Source organism: Salvelinus namaycush, chromosome 8 (genome assembly GCF_016432855.1).
Source record: "Salvelinus namaycush isolate Seneca chromosome 8, SaNama_1.0, whole genome shotgun sequence".
Classification (NCBI taxonomy): Eukaryota; Metazoa; Chordata; class Actinopteri; order Salmoniformes; family Salmonidae; genus Salvelinus; species Salvelinus namaycush.
Window position 1 is genome coordinate 15,978,219 of NC_052314.1, and position 18,543 is coordinate 15,996,761.

The 18,543-nt window shown below is 44.1% G+C and overlaps 1 protein-coding gene across 2 annotated transcripts in view; it reads right to left on the reverse strand.

Moving 5' to 3' along the window:
• Positions 1-7,158: 7,158 nt before the first annotated feature.
• Positions 7,159-18,543, reverse strand: part of LOC120052437 (transcription factor E2-alpha-like) — a 29,159-nt gene continuing 17,774 nt past the window's right edge. The window contains exons 8-21 of one of the 2 annotated variants that reach the window (XM_038999342.1): positions 18,284-18,330; positions 12,347-12,446; positions 12,044-12,180; positions 11,744-11,885; positions 11,487-11,545; positions 11,308-11,386; positions 11,050-11,126; positions 10,734-10,943; positions 10,461-10,572; positions 10,152-10,293; positions 9,793-9,855; positions 8,995-9,230; positions 8,576-8,727; positions 7,159-8,483 (exon numbers count right to left, since the gene is read on the reverse strand). In XM_038999342.1, coding sequence (XP_038855270.1) covers positions 8,582-8,727; positions 8,995-9,230; positions 9,793-9,855; positions 10,152-10,293; positions 10,461-10,572; positions 10,734-10,943; positions 11,050-11,126; positions 11,308-11,386; positions 11,487-11,545; positions 11,744-11,885; positions 12,044-12,180; positions 12,347-12,446; positions 18,284-18,330 — 1,550 coding nt within the window. In that variant the 3' untranslated portion in view covers positions 7,159-8,483; positions 8,576-8,581. The remainder of the gene's footprint in view (positions 8,484-8,575; positions 8,728-8,994; positions 9,231-9,792; positions 9,856-10,151; positions 10,294-10,460; positions 10,573-10,733; positions 10,944-11,049; positions 11,127-11,307; positions 11,387-11,486; positions 11,546-11,743; positions 11,886-12,043; positions 12,181-12,346; positions 12,447-18,283; positions 18,331-18,543) is intronic. The other variant, XM_038999343.1, reaches the window with a different exon arrangement.

Below are 18,543 nucleotides of genomic sequence, written 5' to 3' on the forward strand. Positions count from 1 at the left end.
TGTTATCTTCTCTAGGCTAGCTGGGACGTTAGCGTCCCATCTGGCTAACATCCGGTGAAATAGCATAGCGCAAAGATTCTAAATACACCATTCGTAGTATTAAACGTTCTTGTAAATACATGTATCTAACATCATTTAAAAGCTTATCTACTTCTTAATCCAACAGTGGTGTCAGATTTCAATAATGCTTTTCGGCGAAAGCATACCTTACGATAATCTGACGACAGCGCGCCAGACACACAAGTATAACTAGCATTTTCCAACCAAACAGTAGCGTCACAAAAGTCAGAAATAGCAATAAAATTATCAATTACCTGTAAAAATCTTATTCTTTTGGCAATACAAAAGGTCCAATCTTCACAATGAATGGTCATTTTGTTCGATATTTTTTTTTTTTATAGCATAACACGACACATTTTGTAAACGGCTTGTGTCATGAGTTTCGACTCCTTCAACTTTCGACGAAACAGTTGATGTAATTACTCACACTAGATGTACCTGTATCTAGTCAAGGTGGGTTTCATTGTAATCCTCTGTTTGTTAGTAACACAACCATACATGATGGTTATTTCTACGGGACATATTGACCGAAAAGAACTGATTTGAACACACCAAACAACGACCTCATTGAGCGCCTATGACATGACCAGTGCTTCTTTGATTGACTGTATTTTGGCCCAATGACCACTGATCGTCTTGAAATCTAGTTTGGTAGAGAGCCAATGAGCCGAGGTAAACAACAATATCTAATGGTTATATCTGGGAAGACCCGGTCTTGAACGAAAGTCACGCGTTACGCAGACATTCGCCATTGAAATGTCTACCCGAAGGAGCCACGTTGTTTGCGCTAACATTCGCCATTGAAATTTCTACCCGAAGGAGCCACGTTGTTTGCGCGTTAGCAGTATTGAGTCAAGATCATTTTCCTCTATATTATTGAAATAATTATGGCGAGTAAATCTGGAAAATCAAAGGCAAAGTCCAGCTATACAGATCTACATGCAATTATTCATGAGATTGATAGAGAAAGTGACACAGATTTACAAGAAGATGTATCAGATTGTGTTTCAAGTTTGGACTCCCAATTTGAGGACATGTTTTTGTATGGAGAAGACGCAATTCTCGATTGGTAAGTAACTCTCATGCTGTTGTTTGAAAATAATACCAAAATGATTGAGTTTCCCTACTCTACATATAATCTGTGTGTCTGTATATATGAGATATTTTACATTTATTTGATCTAAACATGGAATAGAACCACAGATCCCCAAAATGATTTTGTTTCACTACTCAATATATAATCTGTGTGTCTGTGTCTTTATTTCACAGTCCCTCCGATTCTGATTGGGAGCCCCCACTGCCAAGTTGCCCATCCCCCAGGGGAGCTTGTTCATTTAGCCGGACCCCTGCTGTCTCCGGCTCCACATCTACCCCCGCCCTGCCAGGTGTGACAAAGAAGCGGCGATGGGGAAGAGATACACCTGCAATCAGAGAGGAGGAGGGTCGTTGGCACTCTGTGCTGGAGGAGGATGTGGCGCCTCCACCTCCATTATTCAGACCAAAGAGGCCATTAGGCCCAAAGCTGGATATGACATCTAAGTATAGCCCCATGCAGCTTCTCCAGCTGTTTTTCACCTCATCTGTTTTTGATTCCCTGGTGTTGAACACTAACAAGTATGGTGCTAAGAAGCAGGCAGGCAAGAAAGAGGGATGGAAGCCCATTTCCATGTCAGATCTTTTTTGTTTCCTGTCAATGGTCATTTACATGGGTATTGTGAAGTTGAAAACCCTGAAAGACTACTGGAAAACTGCTCCCCTCTATCAACTGCCTTTCCCCTCCGCTGTCATGTCTTGCAAAAGGTTTCTGACAATCTCACGGGCTCTTCACATCAGTGACCCAGAAGTTGATGAGGACAACGAGAAGAAGAGAGGCACAGCAAGGTTTGATAAGCTTTGCAAAATAAAACCTCTCTACCCCAGCATCGTTGAGGCATGCAAGACTTATTTTCAGCCTGGCCAGAACCTGTCCATCGATGAGAGGATGGTAGCCTCAAAGGCCAGAATTAGCCTAAAGCAATACATGCGTAATAAACCAACTAAGTGGGGTTACAAGCTGTTTGTTTTGGCTGATTCTGCGTGTGCCTACACGTGCAATTTTTTTGTCTGAGGGGAAGAGCAGTTTTGTGACCGGTAAGGGACTCAGTTATGATTCTGTTATGCAGTCATTAGATTTTCAGCTGCTAGGGAAGGGCTACAAACTTTTTGTAGATAACTTTTACACAAGCCCTACCCTGTTCACAGACCTGAGGAAGCTGGAGGTGTGGGCCTGTGGCACCATTCGGACCAACAGAGTGGGCTTTCCAAAGACCAGGGTGAACGACATGCCTAAGCGGGCTGAGCGGGGTACCATGAGATGGATTCGCCAAGACGGCCTGCTGTTTGTGAAGTGGATGGATACTAGAGAGGTTGTCATGTGTTCCAGTATTCACAAGTCCTTCAGTGGAGATCATGTAATCAGACGTGTAAAGGATGGTTCTGGGTCATGGACCACTAAAAATGTCCCCATTCCTTTAGCTATCAAGGACTACAACAAGAGCATGGGAGGTGTGGACCTGTCAGATGCACTGATTGGCTACTACAATGTGCTCCATAAAACAATGAAGTGGTACAAGACATTTTTCTATCACTTCATTGACATTGCTGTGGTGAATTCCTTCATCCTCCAGAAGGAAATGGCTAAGAGCCGTGGACAGCCCCACATCTCACAGCTAGCCTTCCTTACAGTATTTACTAATAGTATAAACATCGTAAAATAATGTTTCTTAAAATACTAGGTAGTGACAATTGTTTGTACAGTTTAGTTAATAATTTTAATAACAATGAGATTTGATAGCTAACCTGAGTTGACCCATTGATGTCAAATAGATACGCTACAAAGACTATACCAATACTACGGCATTGGCTACTATTTATGCCACAATCTGGCTTTCCATAATTTCCTTTAAATCAACATATAGCTATCAAATATATATATTTTTTCATATATATTAGATACATAATCTTGTGTACAGATAGTCATACTGTAATTGTGAGTAGGCCTTGATTTATAGCTAGCGAATGTATGATAGTTGTTTTAGTGCTCATTTTACAGTGGGCTACTAGATGGTCAATATTTCCCTATCAATCAATTCCATAAGATTCTTGTTTTATGACTGCCTAATTTGGCTAAATCTCCAATGTGATTTTATTTATTTCTTAATCTGAGCCGGAGAGGAAGAGGCTGGTTAGTAAATAACATTATCTTTGTCTGGGTTTAAGGGACATCACATTGAAAACCAAGTTCAACCATTTGGAAAACTTTAGTTAGGGCTTGTGGGCTATACTTTCTCACCAATGGGAGATCATTGAGAGGAGACATTAATTTGCCAAGCTATGATAAACCCTTTATTACAATGTTTTCCTTTATTTTCCTTTCATGTTTACAAGATTCAAAAGCCAGACATTGAAAAAGGTATAATTCTGTTATTAAAAATGGCACATTTATTGCTACATTACTGTTATATACAGGACAGTTCTCAATAACTACTTTATATATAAAAGAAATTATAATAAAGACCGGGACTGGAGGCACTCTGAAAACACTGCTCAGTCTTGATTGTGTCCTCGCTGCAAGTGTAAGATGCCAGGCTTTGTAGCAGTGAGTGTGGCCCCGCTTGAATACTTGAATTAAAAAACAGTAGTGCCCTCCTCGAATTGATCTATGGGCTGAAATAATTTGGTAGGTGAAAGCAAGGTTCTTTCATATAACAAATGAAATTAAAGTTATATTCATGTCAGATTTTAAACAGGTTGACAATACAACTCACACTATCCAGTCATGTCATTAAGCGAGGACGGATGGACGCATGTCTAAGTATTCAAACAGGGCCTGTGTCAATATTCAGGTCGAGACACAGAAAAGACCCTCCATCTTTCCCCCTATCCAACAACTCAGAATACAGGTTGTACATTTTGTCATTGTGGGACGTTCACAGAATACGCAATGACATCAGATCAGTAAAAAAAAATCTCAGAACAAATCCGCAATATTTAGTAGGCCTACACATATTTCACCTTGTAATAGTAGAGAAACAAATCTTCAAAATCAACTCTGAAGAGGTACATCAATACCCCTTACAATAAGTCACTGTCAAAGTCAATAAGGAGAATGATATCAGAAAAAAGAGATCTCAAAGTAAATGGAGGAGACTTACTCTTTTACACAGAAATGGTAGTTCTAGTGACAAAAAGCTCCAGTTGTCATGGCTCAAAATAACACAGCCCCCCACTTCAAAGCTGAAGCCATATATATATATATATATATTGACAGTTTGAGGTGCTTCGAAAAGCAGATCACAAGGGTAGAACCCATCATCTCTTAGAACCCAGTAGTGTCGAGTGGTTTATCAATAGGGGGGCGAACAGACAAACAAAACAAGGACTTGAACCTACAGCCACAACTTAACAGTAGTATGGTCAAATCCAGTTGAATAAAAAAATAAAAATAACAAGAGATCTACATAAAAGTTAAAATGTTTATTTAACTAGATACATAGAATATTTTATTTTTTTAAATTTTCAACTTCTTCCTGAAAAGTGAAAAGGGGGGGTGGGGTGGTTCATCCGATGTACCTCTAATCTTGGCGATACATGAAATGTTATGGTTTAAAAAAGAACTGTCTTTATATAGTTAATGAAAATACAAGTTCAGGCACTGATAAGGCATCACTCTCCAGTAATGACATCTTTAGTCTTGAGAATGAAAAGGCCACACTATTGATTTGAAACGGTCTTTTTCTTTTCCTCACTTTCTACAAAGTAAACTTAAATCCTTCTCAATACTATGACCAACAAGTAACAATGTACATTTCTGCCTCTGTGGTTAGAGGTCGGTGCTATACCATGTCTGAAGCCATGATATTAACTTACAACAGGAATTAACACTTGTTTTTTCAGACCATCCAAACACAAACTCCAAAATAACATGTCAGGACAATGTAGCTGCACATTGACAACCACATGGACGAATGCAGAGAATAGAATGGAACGTTTGAAATGAAGAGAAAATAATAACATTGAACCGACGGACAAAACCTGGATATGTACTTGAAAATGAAGGCAATCCACATTTGAATGTTACATTCAAAACCAGTTGCATAATTACTGTTCGAGACAGTGCCCGTCTTCATAGACTTTGCTTTGTGAAGCCACATGACCATTCAGTAAGAACACTTCAATAGGACAGTCAGTGGCATAAATTCCATCCACACATTCCCATTTGAAAAGAAATAATGAATCTCGGCAATGGACAAAAAAACTTCCTTCCTCATATATATATATATATATATATATATATATATATATATAAAAAAAAAAACAGGAACAATATCAATATTTTAGGCCACTATACCCCTTAGTCAAATGTTGCAATCTCATCAAAATGGGATGCACCAAAGACTGACAGCTTAATGGCCACTAAATACATAATGATAATTAAGCCTACAACTGACCCCATCGGTCTTCGTTTCTCTTTCTGAGCCTGTGTTCTTGTTTAAGTTAAGCTTTCCTCTCCAATGGCAAATCTGACAGTCCAATTTGATTTCATTTTGAAAATACATTAAGATTAAATATCAGCTCTTCATTCTGCTCAACTACGATACACTCTAAACTTCAAACTAATATTGTCATGGACTTAAAATCTACAATGTATAGACAAATATATATTTATATGCATTTCATTTTGCTCCATTTGAAACAATATCCTTAGATGAATGTATGCTTGAGGTGGATTTACAAATCAGATTGTCTCATTAAGCATTAACATTTTAATAATATAGTCAAGACTTCACAGCATGAGTGAGCTCTTACTACACTACATCGCCAAAAGTATGTGGACACCTGCTCAACGAACATTTAATTCCAAAATCATGGGCATTAATATGGAGTTGGTCCCCCTTTGCTTCTAGAACAGTCACCACCCTTCTAGGAACTATTTCCACTAGATGTTGGAACATTGCTGCAGGGACTTCCTTCCATTCAGCTAGAAGAGCATTAGTGAGGTCGGGCACTGATGTTGGGTGATCAGGTCTGGTGTTCGATGGGGTTGAGGTCAGGGTTCTGTGCAGGCCAATGAAGTTCTTCCACACCAATCTCAACAAATCATTTCTGTATGGACCTGGCTTTGTGCACAGAGGCATTGTCATGCTGAAACAGGAAAGGGCCTTCCCCAAACTGTTGCCACAAAGTTAGAAGCACGGAATTGTCTAGAATGTCATTATATGCTGGGGCTCTCAAGTAGTACAGCGATCTAAGGCACTGCATCACAAAGCTAGAGGAGTTACTACAGACCCTGGTTCAATTTCAGGCTTTATCACAATCGGCCATTATTGGGAGTCCCATAGGGCGACACACAATTTCCCAGCATCGTCCGGGGTAGGCCGTCATTGTAAATAAGAATTTGTTCTCAACTGACTTGCCTAGTTAAATAAAAAGGTGAAATAAAATTTAAAAAATGCTGTAGTGTTAAGATTTCCCTTCACTGGAACTAAGGGGCCTAGCCCAAACCTTGAAAAACAGCCCCCAGACCAGTATTCCTCCTCCACCAATGCACTAAAGCTGGTAGCTTTCTCCTGGCATCCACCAAACCCAGATTGGTGAAGCTTGAGTCATCACTCCAGAGAATGCGTTTCCATTGCTCCAGTCCAATGGCGGCGAGCTTTACACCACTCCAGCCGACGCTTGGCATTGTACATGATCTTAGGCTTGTGTGTGGCTGCTTGGCCATGGAAACCCATTTAATGAAGCTCCCGATGAACAGTTTTTGTGCTGACGTTGCTTCCGGAGTTTGGAACTCGGTAGTCAGTGTTGCAACCGAGGACAGATGATTTTTACGCGCTACGTGGTCCCGTTCTGTAAGCATATGTGGCCTACCACTTCGCAGCTGAGCCGTTGTTGCTCCTAGACGTTTCCCCTTCACAATAACAGCCCTTACAGTTGACCGGAGCAGTTCTAGCAGGGCAGAACTTTGATGAACTGACTTGTTGGAAACGTGGCATCCTATGACAGTGCCACGTTGAAAGTCACTGAGCATTTCAGTAAGGCCATTCTACTGCCAATGTTTGTCTATGGAGATTGCATGGTTGTGTGCTCGATTTATATATGTCAGTAACGGGTGTGGCTGAAATAACCAAATCCACACACTTTTGGCCATGTAGTGTAGTTCATTGGGAATGCTCAAAGCTTCAATTTTAAGAATAGACAACTGAACTTCTAATAAATTGCTTGTCTGGTATTAAGAGGATATTTCATTCCATTAAGGGTATCACTGGTTGAACTTGCATATGCACATTGGCGCCTAGTGTTAGTTTTTTAAGAATAACAATGCATGGGGCATAAGTTCAGGGTCAATTGATTTCAAACTCAAAGGGTGGCACTACACAATATGGCCATAAGATGCCCATCAGAGTATTCCAAACCAAGCCTCCAGTCTCATGACTAGATGGAACAAAGTGGCTGGTTAGCACCACAAGCTTTCCAGAAAGCTTCTCTAGTTTCGGATGGCATCAATAGTAACCAATGGGTGGGGGTTAGACGCAGGATGAAAAATTACTGTTTCTTTTGTGCTGATAAACTGCTTTTCTACCCCATGCCAGGTAAACCGGTGTCTCCCAATTAACCTACACCGAGGGGATGCTGGAACAATACTGGAGTCTGAAATACTATTATTTTGTTTATGGCAGGGAAGAAAAGCCTTGGAGCCTTCTAAAAAAAAAAAGCCTTCTACAACACTGAACATGACAACTAGGCAGGTGAGGTTCCTCCCCCTTCTGCCTCGTCTCATGTTGGACCCAGGGCCCACAGAGCTGGGGTGGGACTGCAACTCTGTCCCACGATGCAGGTCAACTGCCCTCTCTATCACATGGATTTGGTTACATAACATATGTAAGACTGTACCATTAAGTTGGGAATGACAAATCTATACTTGCTCATACATACAAGCAACCCCTAAACAAAACGTTCCACACATTTGCTTAAATGTCTCATAAAACATGTAACAATTAGGCACAAATCCTTTTGTAAATTTGTAGTTTGTTAGGCTTCTGTCTTTCACAGAGCACCTCTCGGCAGTGTTTTAAGTCCCATTTGTGGCCGGACACTAGTACTCCGGTGATCCATCATGTCACGTAAGCAAAAAATATATGTATATTAAAAAAAAAAAAGTACAAGGTTCTTCACATTTGCGCTGGTAGTCATGGTCAGGAGTGCTGCAAATTGGCTGTGTCAGTTTTGGCAGTATGCATGTGTGGATAAGGGTGTGTGAATGTGTGTCTTGAAACTGAATTTGACAATACACAGACACATCAGTATATGTACACACTGAGAAGAATGGGTGGAAGAAGAGATCAAGACCACATCTTCCGAGAGCCAAGGGAATTCCACCAGATCTGCAAAGGAAAAATACAATAGTGTCAGTCTTCTAAACTTGAAAGCACTACAATTATTGACAACGATGAAATATGGATGAAGAGATACCTACCTGGTATTACATATGGCTGACTGGGTTATGGCCATCTCCCCCCATGCCGGGGTGGCCTCCTGAGAGCTGCATGGGGGACTCCCCCACCACCCCAGAGACTTTCTCTTCCTCCCGCCGCTTCAGACATGCTGCTTTAGGGTTCAGGTTGCGTTCTGACAAGAGGGGATAGCAGGGAATATGAGTTTACATTGCATACAAGTCATTTAACCAACCTTCCACTGTGCTATAAAAACTCAATCCTTTATTAAAAAGATACATAAAACAGATTTTTCTGGTGTGAAAAATAGCTGGATGAAATTTTCGGGATGGTTCTCGATGGTCCACTGAGAAAAGAATATACACAGGGGACAAAGTAATATAGAGGTCAACATTTAAAAAGTGACAATACAAGAGATATGGCCACAGTAGCCCTGCGTTACCTCTGACTTGCTGCTCCAGGTTGAGAATGACGTTGACGGCTTGATGCAGGATGAGCAGTTTGGTCTGAGGTTTGTCGTTGCTGAGGTGCAGCTGGCACATGCGGCCCAGCTCCTTGAAAGCCTCGTTGATGTCTCGCACTCGCAGCCGCTCGCGGGCGTTGTTGGCCACTCGCCGCTCTTTCTCACGCTCTACCTTTACCTCAGGAGGAAGGTCCTCGTCATCCTCATCCTCTTGACTAGAAGGCGGAAGACACGGAGAGGAATGAAGCCACGGGAGGACGGCACTCACAAACCAAGCAACTAGACTTTCAAAGAGTTGGGCCGCATGTGCCAGCTGCACCTCAGCAAAACATGCGAAGCAGCATAGACACCTAAGCATTTAGCTGTCATTCTAAAAGAATCCTGGGTAGCACCAGGAAGTTATGTTGTTCTGAAAGTAAATGTATTAAAAGGAAGCTCCAGATACATTGTTAAGTCATACAATTGATCCGAAGAAACATTTAATTTACTCAAGACTAGGAAAATAAGTTACCAATTGCAGTGAAACGCATTATAAGACTATTTGGTAAAAATACTAAACAATAATGATTTATCCCACATGGTTTGGAAATGTTGTTATTTTTTACCATTATGCTATTCAATGTTGCTTTGTTTTCCAACTTATGTCTATTACCATCAAACCAAATGAAAATGTAAGTGCTAGGCTTTGCAGAACGGTAGACTTTGATATACAGTATTGGCTCCCCAATTGTGTGCTTTCAGCGCACAAAGCACTATGGCCTATGGATGGAGACTTACTCATCTCCCGGGTCTGACAGGCCTGAGAGGCCAGAGAGGATCTGGAGGGTCAACGCCTCCTTTCTGAAAACAATGGAACATGACGGGAGGGCATTACACAACTAGCTACCAATTCAATTAGTGACCAACTCAACTAACACAGCTAACTAGCAGTTGAAATTGTGCATCTACATCGAGGCTAATGTCATGCGCTCCTCCTCGTATTTCTTTCGCTAACAAAATTGAACAACATTTCCACCTATGTGGGATAAAATAGTCTACAGTATGTTCATCAACAAATGGTAACACACAGGAATGCATTCTCTATGACAGTTGACAGTGTCAATAGTCGGGGTGAGAGAAGGTTGGTGATCACCTACCTTGCTCTGATGCGTTTGGTTTCTTTCTTCTCGTCCTCAGACTTGTCAGCGATGGAGGAGTTCTCGTCGTCCTCCTTGTCCTCCCTCTTGATGTCCGAGCCGCTGGACGAGTGTGTGGAGCGGGCCACACTTCCTGGCAGACCTGTGTTGCAGCACAGAAACGCACCTTCAGTATGTCCGATTTAGAGAACAATTAAGTAGCCCCATTATCTTATCGGCTTGCCATGTTTAATACATTAAATCAGGGAACAGGAGTAAAGGTCACAGGTCATGTGGGGGATGAGCAGTGAATCAGAGTGTGTGACTCACTGGTGAAGCCCTCTGGTTGTCCAGTGGACTGAGGGGGTCCGGAGGCGTGGTGACCGTGCAGCAGGGTACTGCTGGGAGGAAGGCCTGTGGGCTCCTCCTGGTGGTTCCCTCCCTGGAGAACGGTAACAAAACATGAGACAAACACAACAACATGCAACGCGATGACAAAAGCTTTATTAAATCTGTTGCTTGGAAAGTTCAATAAAAATTATCATAATCTCAGTAATGTAAGACAACAGGGGGCTAAGTCTTGGAGTCAGAAGGTGTGTTCACCATGGTAGGGTGTCTGTTGCTGAGGGCAAGGCCAGCATTGGAGAAGGCCTGAGAGAGACCTCCCAGGCCACCGTTGTGTACAGAGGACACAGCGCTCAGCAGGCTGTGCATGTCAGAGTGGGCTCCTCCTCCCAGGCCGGGCGGGCCTTGGACAGCGTGGCTACGCAGCACGTGGATGGCCTCCTCCAGGCGGTCCTCCATTTTGTTCTGCTGCAAGGAGACAGATGTAAAGGGCAAATCTCAGTCACTATGTTGACTACTATACGATCACATCAAATAATAGATTTTGTAATTATTTGGAGTGAAGAGGGCGTACCAGGGCATGCAGTTGCCCTTCGTAGTTGGGTGACAGGGCAGACTGCCCTGAAGGTCTTGGCCATTGAGATGCAGCTCCTGCAGAGAGAGAATAGAAGAGATGCCATATTTACACAGAAAATCCTGTCCAACAAAATGACAGCTCTGATTTCCAACAGTAGATGGAGCTCCAGAACCATTTTCAGGGCTCCAGAGATCCAGTCAAGCCCTTTACTAATACAAGCTATTAGATGCAGCAGGTATAATCCAGTATGTATACCTGCAATTCCCTGGGGCGAGCCCACTGGGGTGGAGGGTGTGGAGGAGAAGTTGTTACTGTTGTGGTCCGAGGGGTAGATCTAACCCACACAGGACAAAGTGTCTTTAGACAGTGAACAGCAGAACACAATGCAGTTCAATCAAAAGGTCTGTAGGATTTTTTTTGAGAGGATTACTCACTGAAGCAAGAGCCTTCCCAATCTCATCCCCTGAGCTCCCTGCAGTAGTGCCTCTATTGGCTGTGGAGAAACGACAGCTTATTGACCTCACCCATTATTTAAAAAGGCAGCAACTACTATATAAAAGGTCTCCAATAAGCTAGTGAGACCGCTTTAAAGACATTGTTAAACCGAGGGGCAACACAACATTTTTAACAGGAGAAGGACAAGGTACTTGGTTAACAAAATGCACGGTTGTCATGTGAGCCTTTATTGTACCCATGATGCTGTCTGCGCCGTTGATGGAGGATGTGTGGTTGTAGCTCCCAGAGCCAGAGTGGAAGCCGGGTGGGAGACTGCCGTTCACCTCACTGCCGTGGAGAGGGTAGTTCTGTGGGGACAGAGGCAGGGGTTGACGCTTCTAGAGGGAAGACAAAACAGCTTGGGTTAGAGCAACTTGTATGGAAGTTGGATTCGTCAGAGAGTAGAAATAGCATTAAAAAAGAACACAGAACTCAATACAACAGTTACTTGATTGTAAATTATATGAAATATTACATAGCGTGGGGTTGTCCTCACCATCCTGTCCTGTGGGTTGATGGCAGAGAAGGATCCGGGCTGGCCGATGTGGGGAGAGTTCCCCAGCATGGCAGAGTAGCCAGACTGACCCAAAGGTCCTGAGGAGGCCCAAGGGTCAGAGGAGGGGTGGAGTCCCTCTGTCAACAACAACAGGGTTAGGCAATGGACTTACTCACTCAAACATGACTGACTCCAGTGCATTTGAACATAACACATTTTCATATACCTTAAATCATTAAGTTAACATAGCAAAGAGGTTAGACTGTGTCATCACTCCAGTGCTTAAGTGGTTGACATAGTTACCTTGCATGTAAAAAGAGCCTGGGTAGACAGAGCCAGGTTTGGTGCCAGGATATCCTCCGTTGTCACGGGCATACTCATCCCCGGAGGAAGAGGCATACACCTAATAGGTGAAACAAATTTCACATTAGTTGTCATTTCAACAAAACACACTTGTGTCATGATATATACCTACAGTCAGCCTCCCCTAAAATAAAAGGTGTCTGCGCCTTACATCTACAATTGCCAGGTATCACTATTGCCAAGATAACAAATGCACAACTGCCACTAATCAATGGTATTAACGTTTAGCTAACGGTTGTAGCACTAAGCAGCCAGGAGGTGGCGAGGGTGAGGCTGGCATGCCTCCCTTGCCTATGCCGTGTGCGAGAGCGGCACAGTGGCCATGCCGGGCACAGCGACGGTTACAATCCCACAGCACAGCCAGCACTTCCTCTCTCCCAGGAGCCCAGTGACATAGCAGGGTTAGTGCCTGCAGAACCTCCCCTCAAGCTATCCTTTCACCAGCAGCTCACACACTGAGATGTGCACAAACACACAACATTGTCCAGCCCATGACCTCAAATAAGCAAGGGAATCACATTTAATCATTTCTCTGATTTCTATAGTACCAAGACCGTGAGTTTGAACTGAAGGGGCATAGATAATACGCATGTACTGAATTTGTATTTATTGAATTAGGGGTGATATGGGTCCGTGACCCAATACTCTAATAGCCATTTGGTTAAATGGCCCTTCAAGGGTCCATTCCAAGTTATTCCGAACCACAATGCATGCTACATTGAAAATGGCAAGCCATTCCAAACCTTTTTTCCCCTGCATGTGTCGGAAACGTCGAATCACTCCCCTAAAATTCAAATGGACACAAAGATCCCAGCTTCCTGACACTATAACCCATTACTCACGCTTTCTGGCATGTACGGGGTGAAAGAGGGAAGAGAGAGAGGCTATGCTGCAAAGAATGCTAAACCAGAAAACAGATTTTTTTTCTGTAATTTGATTTAACAGAGAGAAGTGGAAAGGGAATGGAGAGATGCACTTCTAATTACAGAGCCATCTGCCTGTTCCTGGACCTGGTCCAACTCCACAGGCAGCTGGGCTGAGGAGAGCCGAGGAGAGGGAGAGGGCTGAGAGAGGCGGGGGCTGGGTGCCAGTCAGCGAGAGAGAGCGGGGTTGCAATGGAGGGGGCGGGGGCAAAGTGGGGAGTGTGGGGGGGAAATTAAGGCGCTGATGATTTATGAAATAGGCAGAGAGATAAGGCTGGGGTGGGGGACAGAATAAGGTAATCTAAATGACTTAAACAAAGCATGATATGGCCAGGGGAGTCAGTCTGTGTGAATAGGGGCTTTACTACCATCACGGTTAATTCGAGAGAACAAGGCGGAGATGGCTTCATTTAACAATAGGCTTGTCTTTCAGGGGAAACAATGTTGAGCGAATCTTCTGCACTAGATAGATGTGTGGGGGAATGAAACAATGATTGCGGGTGGATAATTGTGTTCTTAGGAAGAAAGAATTCGGATTTCTGTGGAAAATCCTCACTAATGGGGGTTTAATGTAATTCAGGTTCTGACTGTGTGTGAGCATTTGCAAAACAAGTGATGTAATATGACAATAGAATGGGCCTAGTAGAAAACAATATCAACTTAGAGAAAATATCCTCTACATTAATAATACAACCACTGTAGGTCTGTATTATTACCACTGTGTGGCGCAGCGGTCTAAGGCACTGCATCTCAGTGCTAGAGGCATCACTACAGACCATGGTTCGATCCCTGGCTGTATCACAGTGATCGGGAGTCCCATAGCGCGGCACAAAATTGGCCCAGCTTTGTCCGGGTTCGGGAAGGGTTTGGCCGGGGTAGGCTGTCATTGTAAAATAAGAATTTGTTCTTAACCGACTTGCCTAGTTAAATAAAAGGTTAAATTACGGTTTCCCAAACTCGGTCCTCGGGGTGCAAGTGGGGTGCAAGTTTTGGTTTTTGCCCTAGCACGCCATAGCTGATTCAAATAATCAACTAAACCAAAACGTGCACCCCTTGGGGTCCCAAGGACAGACTTTGGAAAACGCTGGTCTAGAAAACTACATATACACATGGTAACAGTCAAAAGTTTGGACACACCTTCTCATTCTAGCATTATTCTTTATTTTTACTATTCTACATTGTAGAATAACAGAGAAGACATCAAAACAATGAAATAACACATAGGGAATCATGTAGTAATAAAATAAATTCTCAAATCAAAATATGTTTTACATTTGAGATTCTTCAAAGTAGCCACCATTTGCCATGGCGACAGCTTTGGACACTCTTGGCATTCTCTCAACCAGCTTCATGAGGTAGTCACCTGGAATGCATTTCAATTAACAGGTGTGCCTTGTTAAAAGTTAATTTGTGGAATTTCTTTCCTTCCTAATGCGTTGGAGCCATTCAGTTGTGTTGTGACAAGGTAGGGGTGGTATAGCCCTATTTGGTAAAAGACAAAATCCATATTATGGCAAGAACAGCTTTATTTATTTATTTAACCTTTATTTAACTAGGCAAGTCAGTTAAGAATAAATTCTTATTGACAATGACAGCCTAGGAACAGTGGGTTAACTGCCTTGTTCAGGTGCAGAATGACAGACTTTTACCTTGTCAGCTCGGGGATTCGATCTACCAACCTTTCGGTTACTGGCCCAACACTCTAACCACTAAGCTACTTGCCACAAAGAGAAACAATAGTTCATCATTACTTTAAGACATGAAGGTCAGTCAATCCGGACCGCTACAGGAAAGGAAGACCCAGAGTTGCCTCTGCTGCAGAGGATAAGTTCATTAGTTACCAGTCTCAGATATTGCAGCCCAAATAAATGCTTCAGAGTTCAAGTAACAGACACATCTCAACATCAACTGTTCAGAGGAGACTACGTGAATCAGGCCTTCATGGTCGAATTGCTGCAAAGAAACCACTAAACCACTACTAAAGGACACCAATAATAAGAAGAGACTTTCTTGGGCCAAGAAACACAAGCAATGGACATTAGACCGGTGGAAATCTGTCCTCATGTCTGATGAGTCCAGATTTGAGATTCTTGGTTCCAACCACCTTGTCTTTGTGAGACAGAGTAGGTGAACGGATGATCTCCGCAAGTGTGGTTCCCACCGTGAAGGTGGTGGTGTAATGGCGCTTTGCTGGTGACACTGTCTCTGATTTATTTAATAGTTTAGATATCTTCCCTATTATTCTACGATGTAGAAAACAGTAAAAATAAAGAAAAACCTTGAATGAGTAGGTGTGTCCAAACTCTTGACTGGTACTGTATGCACGTATTAAAGAAAGTATGTGGACAACCCTTGAAATTAGTGGATTCTGTTATTGTAGCCACACCCGTTGCTGACAGGTGTATAAAAATCGAGCACTGCCATGCAATCTCAATAGATAAACATTGGCAGTAAAATGGCCTTACTGAAGAGCTCAGTGACTTTCAACGTGGCACCGTCATAGGATGCCACTTCTCAGTTTGTCAAATTTCTGCCCTGCTAGAGCTGCCCCGGTCAACTGTAAGTGTTGTTATTGTAAAGTGGAAACGTCTAGGAGCAACAACGGCTCAGCCGCGAAGTGGTAGGCCACAAGCTCACAGAACGGGACCGCCGAGTGCTGAAGCACTTAGTGCGTAAAAATCTTCTGTCCTCGGTTGCAACACTCACTACCGAGTTCCTAACTTCCTCTGGAAGCAACGTCAGCACAATAACTGTTCGTCCCGGAGCTTCATGAAATGGATTTCCATGGCCGAGCAGTCGCACACAAGCCTAAGACCGCAATGCCAAGCGTCGACTGGAGTGGTGTAAAGCTCGCCACCATTGCACTCTGGAGCAGTGGAAAGGCCTTCTCTGGAGTGATGAATCACGCTTCACCATCTGGCAGTCCGACAGACGAATCTGGGTCAGGCGGATGCCAGGAGAACGCTACCTGCCCCAATGCATAGTGCGAACTGTAAAGTCCGGTGGAGGAGGAATAATGGTCTGTGGCTGTTTTTCATGGTTCGGGGCCCTTAGTTCCAGTGAAGGGTATTCTTAACGCTACAGCATGACAACATCTTACGATTCTGTGCTTCCTACTTTGTGGCAAAAGTTTGGGTTAGGCCCCAGTGCACAAAGTGAGGTCCATATAATTCACACCTTTGAGAATTGGCCTAATCGCCCAACATCAGTGCCCGACCTCACTAATGCTTGTGGCTGAATGGAAGCAAGTCCCTGCAGAAATGTTCCAGCATCTAGTAGAAAGCCTTCCCAGAAGAGTGGAGGCTGTTATAGCAGCAAAGGGGGGGACCAACTCCATATTAATGCCTATGATTTTGGAATGAACTGTTCGACAAGCAGGTGTCCACATACTTTTCATGTAGTGTAGATGGCGCCATATTAAGGGGTAACAATATGCCTGAGGAATGGCCTGTGTTGTGTGTGACATGGAGGTTAGGGGTTAGGGCCAGGCCCTGATGTACAGGTATTAGAAGTTTAGTTGAGGGGTCTGGCAGTTGGGTTGGAGAGCTAGAACTAGGTTACCACACAGAGCTGAGGGTGCAAAGGGAGAGGGGGAGCAGGTGGGGGAGAGAGCGGGGAGAGGGAGAGAGAGAGCGGGGAGAGAGAGAGCGGGGAGAGGGAGAGAGAGAGCGGGGAGAGAGAGAGCGGGGAGAGGGAGAGAGAGAGAGAGAGAGAGCGGGGAGAGGGAGAGAGAGAGAGAGAGCGGGGAGAGGGAGAGAGAGAGAGAGAGCGGGGAGAGGGAGATAGAGAGCGGGGAGAGAGAGAGAGAGAGAGAGAGAGAGAGCGGGGAGAGAGAGAGAGAGAGAGAGAGAGAGAGCGGGGAGAGAGAGAGAGCGGGGAGAGAGAGAGAGCGGGGAGAGAGAGAGAGCGGGGAGAGGGAGAGAGAGAGAGCGGGGAGAGGGAGAGAGAGAGAGCGGGGAGAGGGAGAGAGAGAGAGCGGGGAGAGGGAGAGAGAGAGAGCGGGGAGAGGGAGAGAGAGAGAGCGGGGAGAGGGAGAGAGAGAGAGCGGGGAGAGGGAGAGAGAGAGAGCGGGGAGAGGGAGAGAGCGGGGCGAGGGACACAGGATCATCAGCAGTCATTAATCTGGGCTCAGACACGGGCTAAGAGGCCTTGCGAGCAGCACGCCTCACAACTGGGTCACTCATAGGGGGAGGCCTCCCAGACCATCGTGTGGCGAAGCGTAAGCGGACGGGTTGAGGAGGGGGGCAGCCAGAGGTTTTACATTAATTTACACTAAAACCACATGGCCATCGCTCAAACTGTGGGAGCGGCTGAGAGAAGGGCCTCAAACCCAGACGGTGTTTAATATTGCCTATGTGGTGCAGTCACGAACCCTGGCCACAGAGGTTTCACTATGACTGTCTTCGCTGCGGTGTCACATATGCATATATGAGAGTGCAGGAGAGTGAATGTGCCCATGGTTTGGGTTACAGAAAATGTTTGTGTAATGGCAATATATCATTTTAATGATCCCTGGCAGGGGGCCTTCCACTATTAGTTAAAAAGGCATCAGGCACCCTGAACACACTGGACCATCTTACAGGGCATGGTAAGCAAATACCACACGGCATGCAATCTCAAGCCTTAGTTCCAACAAAAACAACTCTCCAGTGTTATTTACTACTGTTGGTTATTTGGAGGCTTGCTCAGCATCTGTAGCATTTGTCAGTAGAGCACAATATAGACTAAAGTTATTAATTTGGTACTTTGTCAGTAGTCTGAGCCCAGTGTTGTAGAAACTAAATGTTTGTTTGGAGGCTCTCTCACTCGCCTGGGCTGCCAGTTGTTTGTCTGAGTGAGCAGAGGCCATTTGGCCCCACCTGTCTGTCTGTCAGAGAGCTTCTGGAGCAGACAGACAGTGGTAAGTGTTAGTGTGGGGAGACTGTCTGTGAAGGGGAGCAGAATGAACACTCACCGAGGAAGGCAGGCCAGGGGGTTTCCGGATCTTCTTCGGTTGGGTGTCTACAGGGAGACAGAAGGTAAATCAGATAGCACGCTTCATAAAGGTTGACTGTTAGGGCTCTATTTTCGGCTGGTGTTAAGACAGCACAATTGTCAAACGCACGCTCGTTGAAGATTTTGACCTGCTAAAGCCGGCGCTCTGCTATTTTCCAGCCCTTGCGCCAGGATTGGTAATTGAACTGTCTTACATGAGCTCGCTTGCGCCGAGGTGGG